This window comes from Peromyscus eremicus, chromosome 10 (assembly GCF_949786415.1).
Source record: "Peromyscus eremicus chromosome 10, PerEre_H2_v1, whole genome shotgun sequence".
Classification (NCBI taxonomy): Eukaryota; Metazoa; Chordata; class Mammalia; order Rodentia; family Cricetidae; genus Peromyscus; species Peromyscus eremicus.
Window position 1 is genome coordinate 2418723 of NC_081426.1, and position 26874 is coordinate 2445596.

Below are 26874 nucleotides of genomic sequence, written 5' to 3' on the forward strand. Positions count from 1 at the left end.
GAAAGGGCCGAGATGATAAACAGGTATAATCTAATATGCTATTTACTGAAAAATATTACTATGCACAGCTATGTTACAGCAGATAGAAAAACCAACATTGCAATTCTAAAAAAGGTGTTAATCTTTCTAATTTTTGAAATTTATCATTTAAAAGTTACTTCCATATGCCATTAAAATACTCAAAACAGCTTCATAAATGTTTCCATATTTTTTTATAATTTAGTGATTTTAATAGTTTTATACTTCAAGTATGTGTTTTTACTTAGATAAGTTTCACTCATGGATTAAAGTATAAATTAAGAGCAGAATAGTAAGTATTTACTGAAAATATATAAAAGGTTAACAATTCAGATCATTTTTAGTTCTTAAATTCTAATATAAAGAGTTTTAATATGCTAAAAATACAGTTGGTTTTTAAAGGAATACACAAGAGAGAAACAAAATAAAATTTATTTGCAGATTTAAAGACAGAAAAAACAGAAAGGCAAAACAACAGTGTAACAATTTCAATTTTACTCCATGTATACTTTGCATGAATACATGAAACACTCTATACTGGATTTTTGTATATCAGAGTTCTGCTATTTAATAATGTATATTAATAATGCTAACAAGTATCATGTAAAAGAAACTGTCCATTTCCAGCTACAAATTTGCTGACTCAGGGCTACATGTCAGAGGGAATAGGAAGATTCATTTAAATTTTTCTTTGTGTTTTTAAGATAGGGCCTCATGTATTCTACGCTAGCCTCAAATTCATTCATATAATATATACACACACATATACATACACATACATGTATATATCTATCTACACACACAAACACATATATATATACACATACACATATCTGTATGTATATCTGTATATCTATCTACCTAATCTAATCTAATCTAATCTAGCTACACACACACACACACACACACACACACACACACACACACTCACTTACTCTCCCTTCCTCCTTGGGATGACCACAAACTCTTGATCCTTTGGTGTTCACCTTCTAAAAGCTGGGAAAATGGGTTTGCATCAATATGCCTGGCTACAATTTCTTGAAGTACGTGGCACAAATTAAAAACAGCCATACAAGAGCCAGGTGGTGGTGGCACATGTCTTTAATCTCAGCACTTGGGAGGCAGAGGCAGGCAAATCTCTGTGAGTGTGAGGCCAGCCTGGTCTACAGAGCGAGATCCAGGACAGCTAGGACTGTTACACAGAGAAACCTTGTCTTGAAAAAAATTAAAAAAAAAAACCCAAAAAACCCAAAAACAGGAAAAAAAAAAAACAACAACAACAAAAACAAAAACCCCGCCCCCGCAAAAAATAAAAGCCAAACAAAAATGATTATGGTCAGATTTACAAATAAAATTATTATAGACAAAAGCTCAAGTGAGACTGATAATAGCCAAATAATAAAATCAACCTATTAGAAATAAAGACCTGTACTAGGTATTCACTGAAACAGATCTGTCATTAAAAACAAAAAGACACAATCAATTTAAAATTCCAATTACTAAGTATCACAGCTAAAAAAAACCCTAAGAAGAGAAGAAGACATGAGAAGACATGAGTGGTGCAATGTGGCATCATAGGAAAAGAAAACGGACATTAAGAAACAGCTGCGATCAAAACAGAGCATGAGTTTTAGTTAAAAATAGCATTTAACACTAGTTTATTAATTGCAACTAATACTCTATATTAACAGGAGATGCTAATCTTGCTGCATTATGTGCAGCTGAGTGCAGGAGTTGTCTGGGAGGGAGTTTTACAGTTACTCTACATTACTGAGCACATTCCTCATGCCCCCAATCTCTGTTCTGAGACACGGCCTCATACGACTTAGGCTGGCCTCAAACTTACTATGAAGCTGAGGATGATCTTAGACTTCCAATCCTCTTGCTTTTACCTCCTGATTGTTGGGATTACAGGTGCTCACCATCATGCTAGGATTACCAAACTGGGGCTGGACCCAAGGCCTCCTTGTGTTAGGGAAGCACTCTAACAATTGAGTTACATTCACAGTCTTGCTCACATTTTTAAAAAAAAGCTTAAAAATTATGATGTTGTTGTTGTTCCTAATTTAAAGTGAAATAATCAGATGCAATAAATAAAAAAATATCTAAGACTGAGGATCAGGTCAGTAGCAGAACACTTCCTTTGTTTTATTTTTTTCAAGACAGGGTTCTCTGTCTAGCCCTGGCTTTCTTGGAAATGGCTTTGTAGACCAAGCTGTCCTCACACTTAAACATCCGTTTGCCTCTGCCTCTCTAGTGCTAGGATTAAAGGCGGCAAAACATTTATTTAGTATGAATTAGGACCTGGGTCAGATCCCCAGCACCAGAAAAATGCACATAAAAATCCATGCTAGAGTATTAAAATCTCACTCTATTACCTTCCCATAGTTTAACACATACTCCTTAAGTGAAAAAAATGAACAATGTGTACAATCATATTTATAAAGATACATAAAAAGAAACCTTACTTGACAAATTTTTTCCCAGATCTCATCACAGCCAGCTTTTTCTTGAAAACTTAGAGCCAGATCATAATTTTCAGCTTCTGACCAAACAATTAATGTATCCTGTTTAAAAAAAAAAAAAAAAAGATTTCTCATTACCACACTGGAAAAGATATATCTATAAAATAGAAACCAAATTCAAAAGAACTGGCAGTTAAAATACATTCAAGCGATAGAGCACATCTATAAAGTATTCTGCTACACCTTTAAAGTTTTGTACTATACTCTCAATGGAAGAGAAACTTTGGTATTATATATGACACTGAGCACCGGGCAGTGGTGGTGGTGCATGCCTTTAATCCCAGCACTTGGGAGGCAGAGCCAAGGCGGATCTCTTTGAGTTCGAGGCCAACCTGGTCTACAGAGCGAGATCCAGGACAGGCACCAAAACAACACAGAGAAACCCTGTCTCCAAACAAACAAACAAACAAACAAAGACACTGAGCAATTTCTAAATAAGCTAAAATAGGTTCTGCTGTCCAGAAGTCAGCCATTCTATTCACCAACAACCTACATGCCGACCCTTTCTTTTTAACTGGTTGTCAAATGATTAAAAGCATGCAAATACCTTCAGACAAATTTAGGTTTAATCCTATATTGTCATATATATAAAAGTTTATTTTTGCCGGGCGGTGGCGGCGCACACCTTTAATCCCAGCACTTGAGAGGCAGAGCCAGGCAGATCTCTGTGAGTTCCAGGACAGCCTGGTCTACAGAGGGAGCTCCAGAACAGGCACCAAAACTACATTGAGAAACCCTGTCTCAGAAAAAAACAAAACTCAAAAAAAAAAAAAAAAAAAAAAGTTTATTTTTGTTTTATGTGTGAATGTTTGTATGTGTGGTGCTTTGAATGGTAAATGTGCCCCACAGCCTCTGACACTTGAATACTTGGTGTCCAGTTGGAAGTATTTGGGAAAGCTTAGGAGTATGGTCTTTTTGGCCTTGGATGTGGGCTTTAAGAGTTCCAACATCTGTACCAGTTCCAGTTTGTTCCTGTTTTCTGTTTGTGGTTCAAGATGTGAGCCCTGAGGTCCCAGCTGTTCCTGTTGCCATGCTTCCTCACTCTAACAGTGACAGACTCTTATGGACACTGGAAGTGAAGGCCAAATAAATCTTTCTATAAGTTTGCTTTGGAAATAGTGTTTTGTCACAAAAACAGAAAAGCAACAAATACGTATGCTGGTACTAGGGAATGAACTCCTGCTATGAAGAACCTAACCATGTGACTATATTTTTCCGAAGAATATGGAAGACTCTGAGAGGCTGGACTAGATAAATAGTTGACATGGTAAGCAGAGCTTTATGGACCTTCCCAGTAGGAGACTAAAAGTGTAGTGCCGAGAGCAATGTGGGCTGTGGAGGCCTGGCCCAGAGGTTTCAGAGAGGAACAATATTAACAACTGGGCTAGAGACTAGTTCTGTGATATTTTGGCAGTGTGTGACTGCTTTCTGTCCTTGTCCTGAGAACATGCCTGAGATTAAATTAAAAAGGAACGGCAGGTGGTATGGCACATACCTTTTATCCCAGCACTCAGGAGGCACAGGCCAGCCTGGTCTACAGAACTAGTTCCAGAATAACCAAGGCTACAAAAAGAAACCCTGTCTCTAAAACACCCCCCCAAAAACAAACACAAATAAATGAATGAATAAATAAAAGGTAATGGACTAATTCCTTTTCCTGAGATTTCAAGACAGCCTAATACTAATACTGACTCTGTTTCATGTTTATCAGTAACACTCTTAAGCAGGAATGCAATGAAAAAGACTAAGTGGGGTAAAAAGATTTACAGAACGTAGAGTTTGAAAATAAAAAGAACACTAGGAAACTTAATGTTATACCCAAGGCTTCTGCAAAAAGAAATAAGGAGCTTAAGGAGATGCTTGTGCTGTACTGGACAGATAAAGGGTACTGTCTTAGTTACTTTCCTATTGCTGTGAAGAGACATCATGACCAAGGCAACTTATAAAAGAAAGCATTTAATTCGGCATTCATGGTTCCAGAGGACAGTAGAGTTTACAGTCATTATGGGGGTGGGGGGGGGAGCATGGCAGCAGGCAGGCAGGCATAGTGTTGGAGCAGTAGCTGAAAGCTAATGAGAATAAGGTAGGCTTTTGAAACCAAACATTCAAACATATGTACCTATGGGGGTCATTCTCATTCAAACCACGATAGGTGTCGCTGAGGCAAGATCCTACCCAGCTAAAAGTCAAACTTGTAAAAGAGATTACAAGGTGGTTTTCTGCTGCTGCTATGGTTTTAGTCCTATAAACAACAACAAACAAAAGCTTCTACAGATATGATTCCAGTAGGCCAAAGTTCATCTCAAGTTGGTGGCTGAACCTGGCAGTGTCAAGTACATGATGCTGGCTTTAGAGTCATGAAGGACACAAGAGAAATTGGAGCCATAGAACCTTCGGTGGTTTCAGAGGGCCACTGAGTGTAGGGGATTTCCTTCATGGAACCCCTGAGAGGTCACTGCATGAAACTGTGCAAGTGCAGCCCGACTTGAATTAGAGATCCCCAAATGTTGAAACATTAGAAACATAAATATCTGCCTAGGAAAGCTGCACACAGAGAGTAGAACCAGCTCAAGGGATAGGCAGGGAGCAAAGAAGGAGTGGAGCCACTATCAGACACTTTGGAATTTGCCTTACTGGGTTTCTTTGCTTTGGTCCAGTATTTTCTATGCTCTCATTCCTCCCTATGCCATTATATGCTGAAAATATGTAATTTGCTTTTTGATCTTATAGGGAGTTGCAGTTAAGATATTGCTTTGAGTCTCAGAAGAGACTTTTAACTTTTACAGTGTTAAGACTGCAAAAAACTAAGGACTTTTAAGTTGGACTAAACGCATTTTGCATTATGGTATGGCCGAGACTCTGGGTACCAGGGAGCAGAATATGGTGGTAAGTCCCTCATACACTCTGTCATTTGAATATTTGGTCCCTGTTGGTACTGTATGGGGAGGCTTAGGAAGTGTGGCCCATCAGCAGTTTTCAGAAAGAATAACCTAAGATTTATTATTCAGAGTATTCTCAATTGTGCCCTTAATTTTAAAAGGTTAGGTTTTCAAACTCTGTAATTATTTCTAAGATTTAGATTTAATTAAAATGCACACATATACACATCAAACATTAAATTAACTATGTAATAGTCTAATAAAATGAACGAACAGGGTTGTTTTGGATACAAAGTAAATTTTTGTTTTAAAAACATAGGTGAAACCAACAAGGCTTTGATCTCAGCACTTGGGAGGCAGAAGCAGGTGGATCTGTGAGGTTGAGGCCAGCCTGGTTTACATAGTGAATTCCAGGCCAGTCAGGATTACAAAGTGAGACCCTGTACCATTAATTAATTAATTAATTAATTAATTAATTAATTAATTAATTGAATTTAAATTTAAAAATGAGAAATGGGGCTGGAGATGTAGCTCACTGGACAGAATGTGTCTAGCATGCATGAAGCCCTGGGTTTGACCCCCCCCCCCCCCCCCCCGCAACTGTCCTAGTCATTTTTCTGTTGGTATAATAAACTGACTGAAACAACTGGAAGAGGAGAGTTTACTTATTTTCATCATTGAGGAAAGCCAAAAAGCCAAAACAGGAGTGCATGGCAGTAATCTGAAGGTAAGAACAGAAATAGAGATAATGGAGGAAAGCTGCTTATTGGCTTGCTCAGTTTCTTATCTGCCTACATCTGCCATGGAATGGCAATGCTTACAGTGAGCTGGGCCCTTTTCCATCAATCAGTAATCAAGAAAATGCTCCACGACATGCCCACCAAGCAACTGATGGAATCAATTTTCCCTTTTCTTTTAAATTTATTTATTTATTTTACATCCCAACTCCAGTTTCCCTTCCTTCTCCCCACACCCCCAATCCACTCCTCCTCCCTTTTTCTTCAGAAAAGGGCAGGCCTCCCATGGATAGCAACAAAACATGGCACATCAAGCTGCAGTAAGACTAAGCACCTCCCCTTGTATTAAGGCTGGGAAAGGTAAACCCAATATGAGGGAGGAATAGGGTCCCAAAAGACAGCAAAAGAGTTAGACAGAGAGACACCCCTGCTCCCATTGTTAAAAGTCCCACAAGAAGACCAAGCTACACACATAACGCAGAGGGCCTACGTCAGTCTGGAAATCAATTTTTCAATCAAGGTTCCTTCTTCCCAAGTGACTCTAGTTTGTGCCAAGTTGGCAAGAACTAACCAGCACACACATAAGCTGGGTGTGCCTGCAATCCCAGGTAGCATTTTGGAAATCTTTGCTCTACCCTCTTCCTGATTATATACCTTAAAAAGGAAATTTGCCATCAAAATTATTAATTCAAATTTTGAGGTGCTTATACCATCTACAGATGTGCTTTCAAACCCTTTTTAAAAACTAGTAGAAGGGAGATGTGTGGAGAGATGGTTCAGTAGTTAAGAGCACTTGTTGCTATTGTATAAGACCAGAGTTTGGTTCCCAGCACTCATATGGCATAGCTTGTAAGTGCCTGTAACTCCAACCATAGGGGAGTTATACTTTCTTCAGTCTTCTGCAATACCTGCACCCATGCATACACATACATTCACTCACACACACACACACACACACCAATCCTAAGGTGCGTGTGGGGGCAGGTAATAAAAAAGTTCTAGAGATAAAGGCAGAACAACTATAGTCAGATCCACTTAATGCATCTGAGCACCCACTCAGGTTCTCCATCTTCCCCTCAGTCCAAATCATCTTAACAACCCATTTGAAGATTCATGAATAAATAGTCTCCAAAACATGGATTATGTCTTAATTTACTAATATCTTATATACAAGCTGAGTGTGGTGGTGTACACCTTTAAGGAGGCAGAGGCAAGTGATCTCTGTGACTTCGAGGACAGCCAGGTACATGAGTTCTAGACCAACCAGGACTACATCCTTAGACCCTGTCTCAAAGCAACAATTACTTCATACAACACACATACAAAAGAAACAAAAGGATTATATAAAGATGAAATAAGCAAAATGTTTAATGTTTGAATGGTTAACCATTTACTATTAACCATCAGTATTTTTAGAACTTAAGAGCATAGTAAACCTGCAAATGGTAGAAAATTATTATTATTATTATTATTATTATTATTATTATTATTATTATTATTATTATTATTGAGACAGGGTTTCTCTGTTAGTCCTGGCTGTCCTGGAACAAAATCTGTAGATCAGGCTGGCCTTGAACTGAGAGATCCGATTGCCTCTGCCTCCTGAGAGCTGGGATTAAAGGCGTGCACCAATTTTGCCAGGCTAAAATATTTTTTAATACCTGAAAATTTTGTGGAGTCCTAACTTCTTGTCACAGCATCATAGTTTCCAGTTTGTCACACTGCTGACTGCTAACAATAGGAGTCTAAATGTAAGTTTGACCATTATCTTCATTTCTATTTATATTGTTTTCAACTGTTTTACTTGATCTGTTTTGTTAGGGTTAAGTAGCTAGGCAACAATAACTGACAGTATGAGCAAAAGACTTCTCACAGAAATGTTACTTTTCACTCAGAAGGCCACATAGCTTTTGGGACTCAACCATTGACTTATCAGACATCAACCATAACTATCATTTCCTTTTGAGAAAACCAATAAAGAGGCAGGTTTCTTTTAAAATCCACATGTAGAGCAAGAGAGATGGCTTTGTGGTTAAGAGCATAGACCCGAGTTTGGTGCCCACCACCTAAGTTGGGCAGCTCACAGCCACCTGTAACTCCAGCTCCAGAGGGATCCAATACTTCTGGCCTCTGATCGATCACCTGCACTCATGGGCACATGCCCTTGCCTGCCTCCCACCCCCAATTAAAAAATAAACAAAAACTCTTTAAACTCCTCATGCTTCAAATTCAGTGGTAATTTTGGATTACCACTACAACTACAGAATAAAATCCAAATTGGTTATGCAGGTATCTAAGGCCCAAATCATTCTGACTCTGACTTCCTAAAAAATATGTGCAGGTAAAACAACAAAACCTGAACTAAAGTAATTGAGTGCCCTTACATCATCAATTTCTTTCCTTTCCTTTTCTTGGTTTTTGCTTTTGTTTTTATTGAGAAACAGGGGTTTGTGTGGCTCTGGATGGCCTGAAGCTCAGTAGGTAGACCAGGCTGGTCTCAACACACCTTTGCATGCCATTTGCCATTGCTTCCCAAGTGCTGGAAGTAAAGTTGTTGACTGCCACAATCTGCAAGAAAACTTTTTTATACACTCAGTATTCTATTCCCCACATAACTAACTTTGAAGCCAATATTCTAAATTTTATTGAACTATTATGTTTTTTTCAATTAAAGCAACTACAACAACTGGGCCTGTTGGCACATACCTGTAACTGCAGTTACTGAGGAGTAGGAGGCAGGATAATTGCAAGGTGAAGGTCTGCCTGGGTTCCACAATGAGTTTAAGGTCAGTCCTGGCAACTTAGCAAGTCTTTGTCCCAAAGCTAAAAGCTAAAAATGGGTTTGAGATATCATTCAAAGGTAAAGCTTTTGCCTAGCAAAAACTCAAAGAAATAACAAAAATACCTGGCTCAGGGTGCAACTCAATAGCACAGAACTGGCTTAGCCTGTATGAGACCCTGGACTTGATTCCTCAGCCCAGCCTTTTTCTTCTTATTATCTGGGCCTAATCCTTCAACAGCTCTTTCAACTCTACCCTCAAAATCCACTTAGGAAAACTATCCTTTCAGGTATCATTTCTATAATTTGTCCTGAGCCATTTCTCCATGTAGGGAATTGACTTCTTTGAGTGGGATTATTCAAGGCCATCTACCCAGTAGAAAAGATTGTGCTAATCTTGTACATAAAAGTAAAAACCTTTAAGACCTTAAAACAAAAAAAAAACCTTTTAGAGGTTAGAGAGACATTACACTGGCTGCTCTTCCAGAGGACCCCAGTTCAATTTCCAGCACCCACATGGCAGCTTACAACCCCAAGAGGATCTGATGCCCTCTTCTGGCCTCTGCAGGTGCAGGCAAAACACACACATAAAATAAATAAATAAATTCGTTTAAACTCATCTGTCTCTTTCAACATCTCCACGTCTCCTTAATCAACTGCCTGCTTGGACTACAGAGTGATCCCAACCCCAAATATTCTTTCATTTATTACCTTTCACCAACATCTGAAGACTGATATAATGTATTTTGGATCATGTCATTTTTTTTGTTAGTTTGTTTCAGGCAAGAGTACAAACCAAGTCCCCTTTATCACATTTGGGGAAACCGCAGGGGTCAGCACATTTGGAGTGCAATGGATTAGCCTCATCCTGAGAAAACCACCTCTGTGATCATGGTAGCGCCCCTGCCAGGTAATCTAAAAACTCTTCCAAGGACTGGGAAGTAGGTCAATGGCAGAGTGCTTACTTAACATGTGCAAGGTACTGGATTTGACAACCCCCCTCCACACACACACACACACACACACACACACACACACACACACACCACAAACAGAACCAAAACCAAGCTACTTCTTCAAAAAATTTCAAACTTAATTTAAAAAACAAAACAACCCTAAAGAAGATTAGGAGCAGCCTGTAAACAACACCCTACTAATTACTGAGCCAATGAATACTGTGGGCAGTTCAACAAAGCTGACTTAAGCTTTGTTCATAATTTCTGTCTACCAAGGGGGTGGTCCCTTGCTGGAGCAAAAAGTTCATTTTATGATTCTTAGAGAGGATCTGCTTTACTAACTCAAACCCTTCCACTAGCTCCAGATGCTTAATATTAAGACTTATTTACAATATATACACGAAGATAAAAATCAGTAAGTGAAATAAATAAGACTACATTTACTTCACAAGTTTAAAAAAACAAAACGAAAGGCCCAGAACAGCATACAAAATGCTGTCAAGTGTGCCTATGAAAGGGAGAGTATGCCTACACATGCCTGTTTACATATGCATCATTGGAAGACTATGGACTATAAGAAAATGGGAAGGTGATTGACATGGTGGCTCACACGTTTAATCCCAGCACTTGGGAGACAGAGGCAGACCTATCTCTACGAGTTTGAGGCCAGCTCAGTCTACACAGTGAGTTCCAGGACAGCCAAGGCTACAGAGTGAGACCATATTTCAAAAACCAACCAACCAACCAACCAACCAACCAACCAACCACAAAAACAAAGAAAGAAAATGGTAATGACTGTTAGCAATACAAACCACATGGACTAGAGGTAGGAGAGACTTCAAACAAATACTCATTTTTAATTACCCATGTCAACACACTGAACATAAAAAAGATTTATTTAATAACCAAGCCTCACACTAAAAGAATGCAAGCCTGTTCAATGTCTCACTTTCTGGAAAGAACCCTCACTTTCTGGCCCAAAACACTAAATAATAATAAAAACACAAAGCAATCAGCAGGCAGCAGCCTGATTTCTTTTTTGATGGCCAATCCTTCACCATGTCCTCTAGTAGTTCCTTGAAAACATACCAGAGTTCTGCTTCAAGTCTATTTACCAGATTTTCATTTCTTGAATCACAATTATTCCAAAAGGTTTTCCCACCCAAAGCTTTTTTGTTCCACCATGCTCCTCTCGTCTATTACTCATGTTGCTGTCCACTGGTTTCCTTAAACACAGTATCACTTTCATCATTTTAGGTCTCCAATAAGAATTGATAATGGCCCACTCTTGTTTGGTACACCAAACTCTCAAATAAAAAACAAACAAACAAAAACTTCTGTGAATAGACTGCAATTCAAGCAGGTATATTATTGATTTCAGCAACTACCATCTCCACCAAGAATGAAGTTCTTATAGATTCCAGCCTCTAACACCTTCTCCTGTCTCTAATTTTCTACTGCCCACACCTGTGGAATACAAGTTTGCTGTTTATAATATTTCGCGTTGTAATATACCTGTTTTACATTCTCATCCATCACCTTTCTGTACCTCAGCTGCCTCCATAGGAAATGCTTTCATGCATTTTCACTGAGGTCTAGGCTAAAAAATTTATTAGGTATCTTATTATTCTATTGTTTCACCAGGGTGAGGACTCATGAGCACAAAACTATGTTAAATATGAATTTATATAAGAATACTATGATTTTGACTTCTGATTTAGTCAAGATCAGCAGGATTGATTTTTAAGTAACTAAAATCTGAAACCTATATCAGACACTTTGTTTCATGCTGTACTGCATAAACATTTTCTTTTCTTTCTAATGTGTCAGTGTATTAAGGAAATACATCTCCTTTCCATCTATCACCTTTTTCAGTATTAGACATGGTAGGAAGTACTGTGAATCACTGATAGCCTTCTGCTATTCAGTTATTTGACAACTACTTATTCTAATACATTTTAAGCAAGCCCATTAATCCAGTACTTTGCTTTTGGGAAAGGGAAACCAATGTATTCTGAGCAAACAATTAAGCAGTTGGATAATTTTAGAACTGTAACTGTGAATATTAAATAATTATTTCTGAATTTATTCAACATATTTTAATATAGCAAAATATTCTATAAACAAGCCATTTGCTCATGTTTTTAATTAAAAACCCATGTATGAATAACATTTTTTTTTAATTTTGGAAGTAACTTTCTAGAATAATCTTTAAAATCTCAAATGTTGATAATGTGATAATTCTAGTAAACATAAAAATAATGTATTAAAATTCCAATTTGTGTAACCTGGTAAAAAGTGCAACCTGAGCAAGACTTCGGTTAAAATCGGAAAAAACTGCACGTATTACAAAGAAACTAAATTTAACTTCAAATGGCTCTATGACTTCCACTAGAAAGGTCCTCCCAATTTAAAAAGGATTAAAGAAAATAAAACAGGTGACTCCACTCACATGTTTTCACTCCTGTATTCACACAATGCTTTTCCATATTCCTTTCATTACCAAAGAATTCTCTTACAACTCTTAGAGTGATGTATGTGTGTCCATGTAGGGGATGTATATGAAAATGTCATAAAGATATGCAGCCTTGAAATACATTACTTAAATGTGACTGGTTATAGAAAACATTTTCAGATGCCATAAATCTTTTTTTTTTTTTTCCTCGAGACAGGGTTTCTCTGTGTAGCTTTGCGCCTTTCCTGGATCTTGCTCTGAAGACCAGCCTGGCCTCGAACTCACAAAGATCCACCTGGCTGTGCCTCCGGAGTGCTGGGATTAAAGGCGTGTGCCACCACTGCCAGGTTATAAATCTTTAAAATTCATTTTCTCCAATGCTTTGCATACTTAAGTGTATTTAAAAACTCCCATTTATCTGGAACTAGTTTTCTAGATAGTAACATTATACATGAAAGTATGCTTCAAAATTCTTAAGTATTAAAAGAACCATTGCACATTTTTTAAGTGATAGAGAACTGTTTTATAAATATGATCTTTTCTTTTCTTTTTTTTTTCCTCTTCGAGACAAGGTTTCTCTGTATAATTTCGGTGCCTGTCCTGGATCTCGCTCTATAGACCAGGCTGGCCTCGAACTCACAGAGATCCACCTGGCTCTGCCTCCTGAGTGCTGGGATTAAAGGCGTGCGCCACCGCCATCTGGCTAATATGATCTTTTCAATAGTAATAGTAGCTAAAAGATCACTTACACAAGTTAAGAATTGTTATTACAACTAAATGTGTAGGGAACTGCTCATGACTTAGGAGTCACACTTAGCAATGTCCTTATCATTTTATATTCATATAGGTAGGAGAAAGAAGGTGGCAAAATATTAGTATTTCTCCACAAACAAGCAAAAGCTCACAAGTAGCTAAAACTCCATGCAAACACAGATAACTAACTATCAGCCTAGTTGAGTTAAAAATCACATTTATTTAAATTTCCTTAAACATATCTAAGATACAGAGAAACATTCAAATATTCAAGACAAATGTTTTAATTGAATTATTCACCAAAAGACAGACACATATAAAAATTGTCTAAGAGGAAAAAAAGCTACCAGTTGAATACTAAAATATTTCAAGGAACTAAGAATGTACTGCATGCATAATTATTTACATTAAAATTTTTACTATTAATAAACTTTGCAATAAATGTAATTTTATTTCTTATGTGAAGTGTTTATAGCATCCAAATTTTCATAGACCTTGAAGGTAGAGTTGATGCTATAATTATGAACCTAAAATAATTTTTCTTTTCCTTACAAAGTCTGTCACTGTGACTTTACATACCACATGCGCGCGCGCGCGCGCACACACACACACACAGAGGAAATAATCCAAATGTCTCATTGATATATATCAATTCATCAGAATATAATACAGCATTTTTAGAATCTACCTACAATAACACAAATCTTCCAAAAAGTGTGAAAATACAAATTTCAGAATACATGTAGAAGTATGGTATCAATAGTGTAAAAATTTAAAAACACACAAAAGACATATGCAGGAAAGGCATAAAAGCATGCATGGAAAGAATACACAGCAATTTTAGTACAGAGTTATCACAGGGGGAATAGAGAATGGATAAAATGAGATAGATACAAAGCAGATTTTTTTTTTTTTACCTCTACTCATATTAAACATTACAAAAAGACTGAAAAGGATATAATATGTTAATATTGGTAAATCTGATGGTGCTACAACAGAGCCCATTATATTACTCTACACTATTCAATTTTGATAATATTTCATAATAAAAATGAAAACATTCACAAATAAAAGATGACTCAGTGCTATCAATCATCTTCATGTTAACTAATTAGGAAAACTAAAACAACACAGATTTCCTTTTCCAAAGTGATAAAGAATATTAAGAGAAAATGTTACATTAATTACCAGTATATTTATAGAGTATCAATAAATTTTATTAAAAAATACACATACAATTTAAAGCAGAACTTAAACGCTACTTAAAAAAAACCTTAATAGGCTCCAATTTCACACCACACACAGGCTTTCCTTGCTTTAAAAGAATCCCCCTTTGATTTCGGTTTTTCTTTCTTTTTCTTTTTTATTTTATGTGCATTGGTGTTTTCCCTGCATGTATGTCTGTGTGAGGGTGTCAGGTTGCCCGGAACTGGAGTTATAGACAGGTGTGAGCTGCCATGTGGGTGCTTGGGAATTGAACCTGGGTCCTCTGGAAGAGCAGTCAGTGCTCTTAACCGCTGAGCCATCTCTCTAGCTCCTAATTTTGGTTTTTCTATGTAGCCCTGGCTGTCCTGGAACTTGCTTTGTAGACCAGGCTGTTTTCAAATTCAGAGATCTACCTGTCTCTGCCTCCCAAGTGGTGGAATTAAAGGTATGCCCTACCACGGTTGAATTTTTTTCTTAATGGTGGTAACTGAGGAGTTTGAACCTTCTTTTAAGCCATTTCTTTCAAATGTGATTCAGAACAAATATTTCAGTGCAGAGCATATAGCAGAGACTTGGCTTACTTTAAACAAGACCAAAGAATACATTGTTTTCTAATACAAACAGTGGCTAAATTAAAAAACAATTTTAAACCGCCAATCAGTCTTCAACTCTACCAACCTGAAAGGTAAATACATATAGTCTCTAACTTTAGTTACCAAGCTTTTTTTCTCGTATGGAAAATATTTCCATCTTTGTCAGATTACTACTTTAGGATGACAGATTCAGTCTTTCAATTTAAAGATTAACAACTACTTGCCTGCTGTTTCTGATATGCAGTATTTGGATTTATCTTTGACTCCAAGAGTAGAGATCCTGAAAGAGTTTAAAAAAAAAAAAAGGATGTAAGTCTCAAATTATAAAGCCTTCATCAATAGCACACATCTTACAAATGTTTCATGTCTTCTCACTAGCTGAACATCTGAAACTATAAAATGTATTTTAATTTATATTTTCTCCCCAGATCTAGGCCACATATTTACCATCTCCATGTCTTTAAAGGGAAAAAATTTATGTGAAACCAATATTCAGACTATGAGAAAACTAAAATAAAACTTTTAGGGTCTAACTGACCATTTGAAGACTAACTTTAACAAAAGCTGTTTCATTGCATTTCCTGTCTAACACAACAAATTACAAGGACCTTGGAGAGACTTACTATACAAATTACACTTATCCCTCTCCTATGACAATGAACAACATCAAAAAAACTCATAATGTAGAAATAAATGCCTTTGACTAATAAAGGGACTCTGCATTAGTACAACATTGCCGAAAATAAATCTAAGATTGTTATTCTATTACCTACATATATCAGTTGCTCCAATTGGGCAGTTCTTAAGTACAGATAATAGCTGTTTCAATTATGGCTGTCAGTTTTTAATATTAAAATGCTTTCTATGAATTCTGCAATCAACATACACAACTTCAAAGTGTCTGCTTTAGTTTTCTAACTTGCTGAGACTGTGGAACCCTTTACAGAAGGGTGGAACTTTTTCCACCCTTCTATAAAGGCAACCTGGAGGGATCAAAAAGTAAAGACGTATGTGCCCGTGTTTGTATCGTGGCAACAGTCTGTACTAACTCCAAGAAAGAGTCCGTTTTAGTTTTCCTCAGTACTTGTCGACTGCAACAACTGAAACCTGTTTATAAGACACTCAGAACAGTTCCACTAACCCTTTTATACTAGACACACAAACGACAAGACCGTACATAAAGCGGGTAGTGGGTGTCATCTCACGGGCGAGATTCCTATCTGGTCTCCTACCGACTTCCCACTCTTCCATTCTAAACCTCAACAACCAGGCAGGGATTGGAGGGGAAGGAGTCAAATCCTTAATAGGGATGGAGGCGGAGGAACCGGGAGCCCACGTCTGACGGAGAGTAACTCCAGGCCCTGCAGTTTGTCCAGCGCGCTGTCCGGGGCAGCGCCGGCCCGCAGGCACTCTCCTCTATGGCAGCGTCCCGATAACCTTACCGTCCGACTCGGCGCGAACCAGCAGCGACATCCCCTTGAGCTCCTCGACGTAGGTGGAGGAGACGTGCCCGGTGCCTCGGTCGTCCCATTGCCGGTCTTCGTTCAGGGTGTAGACCTTCACTCGCCGCCGTGTGTCCGACATGGCGGCTGCTGGCCCCCGCTCCGGCCGCCGCCTCCTCGCTACCTCGCCGGTACCCCTCACTCTTGAGAGCCGGCGGCGGCGGCGGCGGCGGCGGCGGCGGCGGCGGCGGCTCTGGAGAGGCCCGAGTTTACCATGGCTCCTAAGGTCTAGCCGCGAGCAGCAGTGACAAGAGCCATGAGGGCCCTCCGCTCGTGCCCTCCGTTCCCCTCCCTTCACCCCTGCGCACAACCTCCGCGCCTTCCCTTTGCTCCCCAGAACACGCTCGCTCTCTCGCTGCCGCCGCCCGCCGCGGTAACTACCACAGATCCGCCATCTTGTAACCCGACTCTCGCTGCCTTTCTCTTCCTCTTCCAGCAGGTTCGCACGGGCTGTCCTCGCAGGGGCTACGGTGGCCGACCAGTCCAAAGCACAGCACCGCTACCTCCGAACACACTTCCGGAAAGCCAAACCTGGCGCTCTCGCGAGAACTACGCGACGGAGGCGAGCAGGCCCAGGAGGGACTTCCTCCTCTTTCGGCCCGCCTCCTGGCTCGGGAATCTCAGCTGGGCGGGGAGTTCTCGCGAGGTTTTCTGTAGACGGTGGCCGGAGCGGCGGGGTTGCTGAGTTGTTCCTGGGGGTTTGTAGGGTGGGTGCTGGGCACGTGGCGGGTTGTCGGCTCTGGCTTGCTCTAAGAGCAGAGGCGGGCTGAGGAGTCCGAGTGCTCGGACGGGACTGAGCCGAAGCCGGGGTCGGCCCCTTCACCACACGGTGTCCCATGGCCACCGTGAGCCGCGGGCGACTGTGGCGTCCACAGAAGCGTTCTACCGCCGGTGGTCTCGCACTGCCGGCCATCGAGGTGCGGAGCTGGAGGCGAGGCCCGCGCGGGTGCAGCCGCCGCCCCTCGGGTGCGACGCTCGCGGCTCATCGCGTGGTTCTAGCCGCCTCTCCGTTCTCGATACGGCCCTTGAGCTCGGCCCCCTCTCGGCTCTGACCTGAAAACCGTGGGATAAGTGCACATGCTGACCCCGCGGTGTATTTTGGGAGTTGTAGTCATCACCACACTTGAGATTGGTTAGGTGTGAACACTTCACCAGTACGCTGAAAGGTGGATCTTGTGTACAGTAGGCGCTTGATTAAAAATAATTTCAAAATTTGATTTATAATTGCTTTTCTCAATATAGAGCCTGGCGTTCTACCTGCCTGTAATGACTGCACTTGGGAACGCTGAGACGGGAGGGTCTGAGAGGGCCGGGCCAGCCTACGGTATATAGCGGGACTTCAGTTATCCATGTGTGCTGGGCATTGCTGTGACTTATATGGACAAAATGTACATTGAGCTCGGGAAAATATTATTTATTTTGGAAAGGCCATTGAAAGCTTTCCATAGGCCATTTTCCCCCCAATGTTAGAGGATACTCCCAGGGTTATTTCTAAGCATCTTTCGATTGCCCGTTCCTCAGGAGAAAGGCCTTGGCAAGACCACTGGACAGATTCTGGAAGTCCATTTAGCCTTTATGACAGGGACTATCAGGGTTCCCAGAGCATTTTCTGTAGTGTTTTTGGCTCCGTTAATACTTCTAGATGCGGGGACAGAAGGATAGAGCAGGAATCTACAGTGCAGAGCCCAATGCATGCTCTAGTCTGAAAGCACTGCACCATAACCACGCCTTCTCTAACAGTCTTTTTCAAGACAGCATCAGAGATTTACCCCAAAAAGTTCTAGTCCAACCGAGCCCCCGATGTCCTTTGTTTTTTATAAGTAATACATAAAAAAATAAATGACAGGCGGTGGTGGCGCACGCCTTTAATCCCAGCACTCGGGAGGCAGAGCCAGGCGGATCTCTGTGAGTTCGAGGCCAGCCTGGTCTACAGAGTGAGTTCCAGGAAAGGCACAAAGCTACACGGAGAAATCCTGTCTCGAAAAAAACCAAAAAAATAAAAAAAATAAAATAAAATAAATAAAAATAAATGAAAGGACAGAGAAACTTGGCAATGCAAGGTCTCCAGCTCCTGCTTCCTGCTGTTGAGTTTTTCTCCAGGAAACACTGACTACATCACTCCCCATTAGAGCCCCCTCACACGTGTGTGATGCTAGAATGGGGCCCGCTTTTGGTGTGTGGCCTATAGAGTTACATACTTGGTTTAATGCGACTATCACTATCTTGAAATATTAAATAATTTTTGAACATTTTTCTTTTCCATTAGGTTTCATGGTTTATTTTAAAGAAAGTTTTTCATATGCGTGTGTGTGTGTGTGTGTGTGTGTGTGTGTGTGTGTGTGTGTGTAGTGTAGTAGTCTCTTGGTGACTTGAATAATTGATTCCAGGACTCAATATCAATACCAAATTCTGTATTCAAAGTCCCTTATATCAAATGGTGTATGTTTTGCTTATAACCTATCAGGTCCTGTAGAATAATTTTCATCATCTCTGGATTATAATACCTATTTCAATACAAATGCTACTTGTTATACTGGATTGTTTAGAGGATGAATAATGAACAAAAATATATGTTTAACATAAAGGCCTTTTTAAAGTATTTTAACCATTATGTGCATGAATGTGTGTGGGTGTGTGCATATGAGTTCAGGTATCCTTAGAGAACCTGAAGGTGTTGGATGCTATGTAACTGAAGTTATAGACAGTTGTGAGCAGCCTGATGTGGGTTCTGGGTACTGAATGCTGGTCCGCTGCAAGAGTTTTTTTTTTTTTTTTTAAATTTATTTATTTATTATGTATACAGTGTTCTGCCTGCAGGCCAGAAGAAGGCACCAGATCTCATTACAGATGGTTGTGAGCCACCATGTGGTTGCTGGGAATTGAACTCAGGACCTCTGGAAGAGCAGTCAGTGCTCTTAACCTCTGAGCCAACCCTCCAGCCCCCCTTAACCCTTTTTTTTTTTTTTTTTTTTTTGGTTTTTCGAGACAGGGTTTCTCTGTGTAGCTTTGCGCCTTTCCTGGGACTCACTTGGTAGCCCAGGCTGGCCTCGAACTCACAGAGATCCGCCTGGCTCTGCCTCCCGAGTGCTGGGATTAAAGGCATGCGCTACCACCGCCCGGCCCGCTGCAAGAGTTCTTAACTGTTGAAACATCAGTGCCATAAAGGCTTTTTAAAAAATGACATTTATTTATTTGGTGAGGGGAGGGGCTTTGCCACAACATGTTGTGGAAGTCACTGCCCTTCTTTCATCACGTGGGTCCTGGAAATGGAGCTCAGGTTGTCTGTCCTGGTGGCAAGCACTTTTACCCAGAGACATTTCCCCTGCCTGACAGGCATTTTTGGATTTAAAAAAAAAAAGAGGTTGGTCAAATGCATGTATGCAAAACTCAAATATGGAAGCTAACCGTAATCCCTTTTGCTTCTCTGAGGACAAGAACTGACAAAGGTCAGGATTCTCTAGAGAAACATAACTGATGGGAAGGGGGGGTTTACACACACACACACACACACACACACACACACACACACACACACGCACGCACGCATGCGCTTACAGAGTGTGGGCCAGCTAGTCCCATAATGGCTATATACCAATGGAAGGTCTAAGAATCTAGTAGTTCAAGTCCACAAGGCTGGATGTCTCAGCTGGTCTTCCATATATGCCAGAATCACAAAGAAGTAGGGTCCAGAGAAGGACTGGACTTGTCAGTGAAAGCAAGAGCAGGAACATGGAGGCAAAAAAAGCAACTTTCCTTCTTCTATGTCCTTTACATAGGCTACCAGCAGGTGTGGCCCAGATTAAAGGTGAATCTTCACACCTCAAAAGATCTAGATTAAATGTGGGTCTTCCCACTTCAAATGATTTAATTAAGAAAAAAATCCCTCTGTACCTACGTATACTGTCTTAGGGTTTTATTGCTGTGAAAAGGCACCATGACCACAACTCTTATAGGGGAAAACATTTAATTGGGGCTGGCTTATAGTTCAGAGATTCAGTCCATTTTCATCATGGCAGGAAGCATGGCAGTGCACAGGCAGACATGGTGCTGGAGAGGTAGCTGAGAGTTGTACATCTTGATACATAGGCAGCAGGGAGACTAAGCCACTGGGCCTAGCTTGAACTTATAAAACCCCTAAGCCCACCCCCACTGACACACTTCCTCTTAACATGGCCACACCTAATCCTTTCAGATAGTGCCACTCCCTATGAGCCTGTGGGGTCCATTTTCATTCAGACCACCACATGTACCTACCCAGCTGGTTGGGTTTTTGTTAGTTCCAGATGTAATCAAGTTGACAACCAAGAATAGCCATCACAGGTGATATAACTAAGTTAAGAAAACAAGCAGTAGGATTGGATTTGGAAATGGTTTTATGTAGTCTCTGGCACAATGTGGCCATTCTGATGCTGATCACTAGTTATTGGGATACAAATATTCTAAAGGAGGGGAACCATGTTGCCTGTGCAAAAATTCAGGCACCTGAAAAATATGGAGGAAATACTTAGAGACTGCAATTGAGATATTCAGGGTATTTCAGAGGCTAAATCTAGGCCCCAAGGGATAGTCTTGAGCTCAACTTATTTCTTGCAGTTTAAGGGTAGACATGGGATTTGAGGGTCATGGAGCTCTATATAAAGATATTTGAATGCTCAGCCTAGTCTCTGCTATGTAATCAAGGCTCTCACTAGGAAAACCCGAAGCCTTAAAATGTGGATGAGGTGCCTGAGCTGGCCTACCCTGGTAATCCAGATTGGTGAATATCCTGTCATCATAGAGCTATCATCCAGTTACTGACGGAAACAGATGCAGAGAGCCACAGCCAAGCACCAGAAGTCCAGTCGAAGAGAAGGAAGAGGGATTATATGAGCAAGGGGCTTCAAGACTGTGATGGGGAAACCTACAGAGACAACCGAACCAAGCTAGTGGGAACTCACCAATTTTGGACGACAGCTGTGGAGCCTGCATAGGACTGGACTGGGACCTCTGCATAGGCAAGACAGTTGTGTAGCTTGGTCTATTTGAGGGTCCCCTGACAGTAGAAATAGGATGTATCCCTGGTGCATGAACTGGCTTTTTGGAGCCCATTGCCTATGGTGGGACATCTTACACTGCCTTGATGCAGGGGGAGGGGCTTAGACCTGCCTCAACTGACTGTACCATGCTTTGCTGACTCCCCATGGGAGGCCATACCTTTTTGGAGGAGGGGATTGGGGGAGTGGTCTGGGGAGGGAAGGGGGCGATCTGTGGTTGGTATGTGGAATGATTAAAATATTTCTTAATAAAAAAAAACGTGCATGAGAGCCCCTTAGGGATTTTGGTATTCAAGACACCTCTAGACCCTTAGACTTTGTAGAAGCAGCTCGTAAGTCCTTGTGAAAGCAAGCACTTCCCTCCCTCTTGAAATGTCCTTTACTATATTTGCTCTGATTTTCTCTTCTAGCTGTGAAGAGAAATGTGAAGAGAATGGTAATTAGGTTTAAATCTTAGCACAATCTATGGGGACTTGCTGGGCCTGTTAAAGAGGGTAGATTATACACTTGAAGGAACTAAAATCAGCTAGCATGCGGTATTGGGAAGTCAGAGTATACTTTGGATTAGGTTTTCAAAGTGTTCAGTTAGAGGGCTTTATAACTATTGACTTTACTCTTTGGGAGCAGATATTTAACCCTATTATGGACTACAGGAATGGGACAGACTCACTGCTGGCTTAGCTCTCCAAAGCCTGGAAATGTGAGATGAGCTCTTCACATAGCAGCTTTGGACTCCTGGAGAAGACAGCTATTTCCTGATGAAGCATGATTGACATCTCATTTGTAAATCCTAATTGTTTTGTAATAAGTGGTTTGGGTGATCATCTGCAAATGTTTTTGTTTTTCTGACACCCCCTTTTAATCTCATACATCGATAAGACCACCAGAGTTTTGAATAATGGTGGTTATTTTGTTCCTGACTTTGACAGCCATGCCTCCAGTGTTGTTTCTAATATTTTAGAAAGATTTATTTATGTGTACACCATATGCATTCAGGATCCTGCTTAGGTCAGAAGAGGTGAAGTGCTTCTGCTGCCCACTTAACTCTGTGGTACTCCTCTGGAGTTCTAAGAACTGGCTTCAGTTTTTTTAAATTATTAGCAGTTTACGGTCCCTTTGAAAAATAAGAGCAAATTTAAGAAAACAAAATTATAATTCTGAAATCCAACCACTAATGGTTATTGTCCCTTAAACTAAGGATTATGGTGGTTGGTTACTATTATTATATAACAGTATATCAAATATAGAAATTAAATTTGATCTTTAATTTTCCATTAATTGTCACTATTTTAGAAAGGGTATCAATGCTGTCTAATATGCTATTTCACACAGAATAATGTTTGTTGACTTATGTATAAATGTATCTTAAAAGTCTTTGGCTTGGACAGATACATATTTAATGTCTTATGAATTAGCCCTGCCCGAGTAAGAATTCACATATGTTTTTATAAGATTTGTAAAAGGGTTAGATAGTCTAATTATGTAGTTTTTACTTTTTGTGGACTAATCGCATGTTTTAAATTACAGCAATCAGCTGGGTATGGTGGCACAGGCCTTGACTGCAGCACTCTAGGGTCAGACAGGTGGATCTCAGTTTCAGGCCATCTGAGGCTACACAGTAAGACCTTGTCTAAAGAAAAAAAAATTATGATAATGAACTTGACAGTTATTTCTAGAAATTATATCATTAATCTGATTGGTTCCCCCACCTTTTATACCAAGAATATATATCCACTCAGTGCCAATTACATACACAAAGAACGACCTAGTGTTACCTGATGGGTGCATAATGTTTTATATTTAGGTAATTAAAAAAAAAGTTGGAGATGGTTAATCCTAGCACTTGGGATCTCTGTGATTTTGAGGCCAGTCTGGTCTACAGAGCAAGTTTGAGGACATCCAGGGCTACACAGAGAAACCCTGTCTTGAAAAACCAAAACCAAAACCATAAAAAAAAAAAAAATCACTCTAGCAAGAATCCCATTTATAAGATTCATACCACTATATTATGGTTTTGTGACTGAAAGATATACCATTAAAAATTGAATCAAATTAGCTCCCTCAATGCCAATTAAATGTGTAATTGCTCGGAAGAAAAGGTTCTGGCTTTCAAAATGGCAAGCTCTAGTATGTTAAGTAGGAGTAGGCGCCGGGCGGTGGTGGCGCACGCCTTTAATCCCAGCACTCGGGAGGCAGAGCCAGGCGGATCTCTGTGAGTTGGAGGCCAGCATGGACTACCAAGTGAGTTCCAGGAAAGGCGCAAAGCTACACAGAGAAACCCTGTCTCGAAAAAACAAAAACAAAAACAAAAACAAAAAAAAAAAAAAAAAAAAAGTAGGAGTAGGCAAGCACAGTTGTTGGGCAGAGGTGAGCCATAAGATGACTAAGGGAAAATGGCTATTTCTATATATGAAGAGATAGAAGGTACAGGAAAAGATCCTTAGGAGAGCATAAATGGTCTATTATTTTTCAGTAGTTTACAATTACAGGAACAAAAAGGTAATCTTTCCTAAGATATAAAAATAGCTTACTTTTAATAATAAATATTTATTGATTTATAATCTAAATAAAAATAAGCAAATATAGGTTGCTCCTGAAATAAAAAAGGCACATGAAATGTGTTGTAGAATAATCTTTGTGTACACTGTGAAGATGTGTCACTCAGATTGGTTTAATAAAGAGCTGAACGGCCAATAGCTAGGCAGGCTTTCCAGGCACAGAGGATGCTGGGAAGAAGAAGGGTGGAGTCGTGAGGAGACATGGAGGAAGCAGGAAAGCAGAATGGATGGTATGTAGATTAGGTAAATGAACGTGGGGCAACACACTGTTTAACAGAAATGGATTAATTTAAGTTATAAGAGCTAGCTAAAAACAAGCCCAAGCTATTGGCCAAGGTTTCATAATTAATAATAAATCTCCATGTTGTGATTTAAGAGCTGGGTGGTGGGACAAAAAAAGTCCTCCTATAGAAATGAGCATTTTAATACAAATAATTATATTTAAATTATATATAATCTACACATTAAACAGGACTATTAAAATTTGTTTTGCAGAATGTCACTGTTGAATACCATTTCCAAAAGGGGTCAAGGGGAAGAGTTCGACGATGACTGGGGAACAGGCTCTCCCATTACAATGCTGCTTCTGTCACTCAGAGTCTTGACAGCAGTTATAGCTGGAGACTGAAGTACTTTTCGAGAAAGCCTCATTCTTCCATCAGCTGGATCACGGCCAAAATATTTGACCTACGTTAAAGAAACAGATTGACTTTAAAGTTGACATGTAACTTCAAAGACATTTAAATTTGTGTTGTCCAAATAAGGCAGTAATTAATATTTATATGTGTCTAAAAAGCACAGCTCAGTAATATGTAGAGACACACTCAATAAATACAATCTGGTTAAATAGCTGTTATAAAAAGACAAAAGAAGAATCAAAGCATAATGCCCTATTACAATCCCACAACTCCATCAGAGGCTTGAGTTCGATGCTAGCCTGAGCTACTGACTAAAACAAACCAATCCACCAAACAGGAAAAAAAAGAGAGAGAGAGCAGACATTTAGTTTTCAAATTAGAGTCTTCTAAAACTGTGCCTTTTTATGGTTTCTAGGTCCCTATACTTTAAGACCAAAGTCACAGTTCAGATAGGGCTTTGTATTGTCTCTATGATTCAGGCACCATTGCACTAGAGTAGAGTTTTCCATGAAGAAGACAAACAAGGGAAAATGCAACAGGCTTAAGGTCCCCTTTGATGTAAAGCAAACATTATGTGGAGGGATGTTATCTTGGGCCTCATCTTTACCCAGAGATGCTTAAACAATAAGAGCCTGGAATGGGAATAAACTCATGGCCTTACTCAGATGTAACCAGAACACACCCAGATCAGCAACAACTGCTATTCACTGATAGAGGACTACAAGACAGGGCCAGTTTTAGTATCAGAATTCTAGACCCCAACAACATTATTCTTAGTAAGTTAAAAAATTTAATTTAATGTCAAGTACAAAGTCTCAACCGCTAAAAGATGACAAGGCTTTCAGCCATGTTATTAAGTCTGTTTCCAAATGACAATCTGCACAGCTTTAAAGTGGATTTTTTTTTTTTAAAGCTAAATTGTGATCTCCTTGAGGGAAAGGATCTTATTCTAAATCCTTAGCAAGTCTGGTTAAGCCACCTTGACTTCTAAAAGAAACACTGTACAGAAATATAAGCCAAAGGTGCTTATTCTATTCCTTCAAAAATACTAATTGGAACTTTAAGTAAAATTCACACCTTTAAAGAACTGAACACAAGTACCTGAATTTCTTGGCCAACTTCTAATCCTAGGGCAGTGGATGTTTAATCTAAAAAAAAAAAAAAAAAAGTTAATTAGTTATATGTAATTATCTAGTAACAACAGAAGTGAACATCTTTCCCCAAGTGAACAGCAATATTTGTTTTTCTAATAAAATCTATTAATTACAAAGGTTGAAAACTACATAAAAGTAGTCAGGAGAAAATGAAAACCACCCGGACTATTTGTAGATAACCACCTCAGTGTGCAGCCCTTCAAACGTCTATTGAGTGTGCCCTGTGAAATGTGGGCTAGGGGCGTGGCTCACTCAGCATGCCAACAATGTCCTTTCAAGAGTAACTGAAGCAGTACAAGTGAATATTCAAACTACATTCCTTTAAAGAGGGCTGTTCAATTTCTTTACATTTCATCATTACAAACATTAGTGGCTGGTGTACTTAAACTATTACTAGGCAAAATACACAATTCTCAACAGTTTACATAATTTTTATATTATTATTTTTTGTTCTTGTTATTTTTTTGTTTTTTCGAGACAGGGTTTCTCTGTGTAGCTTTGCGCCTTTCCTGAAGTCAAGTCTGGTCTGGGGAGATGGCTCAGAAGATAAGGACATTTGCCGCACAAAAACGAGGACTTGAGTTCAAATCCCCAGCATCTGTATAAAAAGCCAGGAATAGTTATTCATGTGACTGTGACCCTAGTACTATAGGGGATGAAGAGAGGGAAGATCTTTGGAGCTTGCAGGCCACCGGCTTAGATGAGGAATGGCAAACTGCAGGTTGTGAGAGACCAAGTCTTAAGGGAATAAGATGGGGTGTCCCAGAGCAGGACACCCTATGCCTGCATACACATGTGTACTCACACCATGCACAGTCACCACACACACACACACACACACACACACACACACATACACACACACGTGTCCTTCTTTTTACCTTTCGTTGGTCAAGTTGGGTGTTATGAAGTAGCACAGCAGTCATGTTCGGATACAGCTTTACCATTACTCCAGTGTCTCTACAAAAAGAGATCAGCTTGGTTAAAACAATAAGAATGTGTACTGACAAACAGAACTGATGCTTTCTCTGAAGCAGGGTGTCAAATGAGTCTCCAGACTACATTCTAGGATATATTATTATTCTTGG

General features: G+C 39.8%; 2 protein-coding genes across 4 annotated transcripts in view; both read right to left on the reverse strand.

The window, feature by feature from the left end:
* Ppp4r3b (protein phosphatase 4 regulatory subunit 3B) overlaps positions 1–16579 on the reverse strand; it is a 57870-nt gene extending 41291 nt beyond the window's left edge. For 2 of the 3 annotated variants that reach the window (XM_059275213.1, XM_059275214.1), the window contains exons 1-3: positions 16344–16579; positions 15126–15181; positions 2487–2585 (exon numbers count right to left, since the gene is read on the reverse strand). In XM_059275213.1, coding sequence (XP_059131196.1) covers positions 2487–2585; positions 15126–15181; positions 16344–16485 — 297 coding nt within the window. In that variant the 5' untranslated portion in view covers positions 16486–16579. Of the gene's footprint in view, positions 1–2486; positions 2586–15125; positions 15182–16343 lie in introns of those variants that run through there. The other variant, XM_059275216.1, reaches the window with a different exon arrangement.
* A 7474-nt stretch (positions 16580–24053) lies between these two features.
* The window catches only part of Pnpt1 (polyribonucleotide nucleotidyltransferase 1), a 21459-nt gene continuing 18638 nt past the window's right edge, over positions 24054–26874 (reverse strand). Inside the window, exons 14-16 of the mRNA XM_059275259.1 lie at positions 26731–26746; positions 25734–25759; positions 24054–24681 (exon numbers count right to left, since the gene is read on the reverse strand). Coding sequence (XP_059131242.1) covers positions 24523–24681; positions 25734–25759; positions 26731–26746 — 201 coding nt within the window. The 3' untranslated portion in view covers positions 24054–24522. The remainder of the gene's footprint in view (positions 24682–25733; positions 25760–26730; positions 26747–26874) is intronic.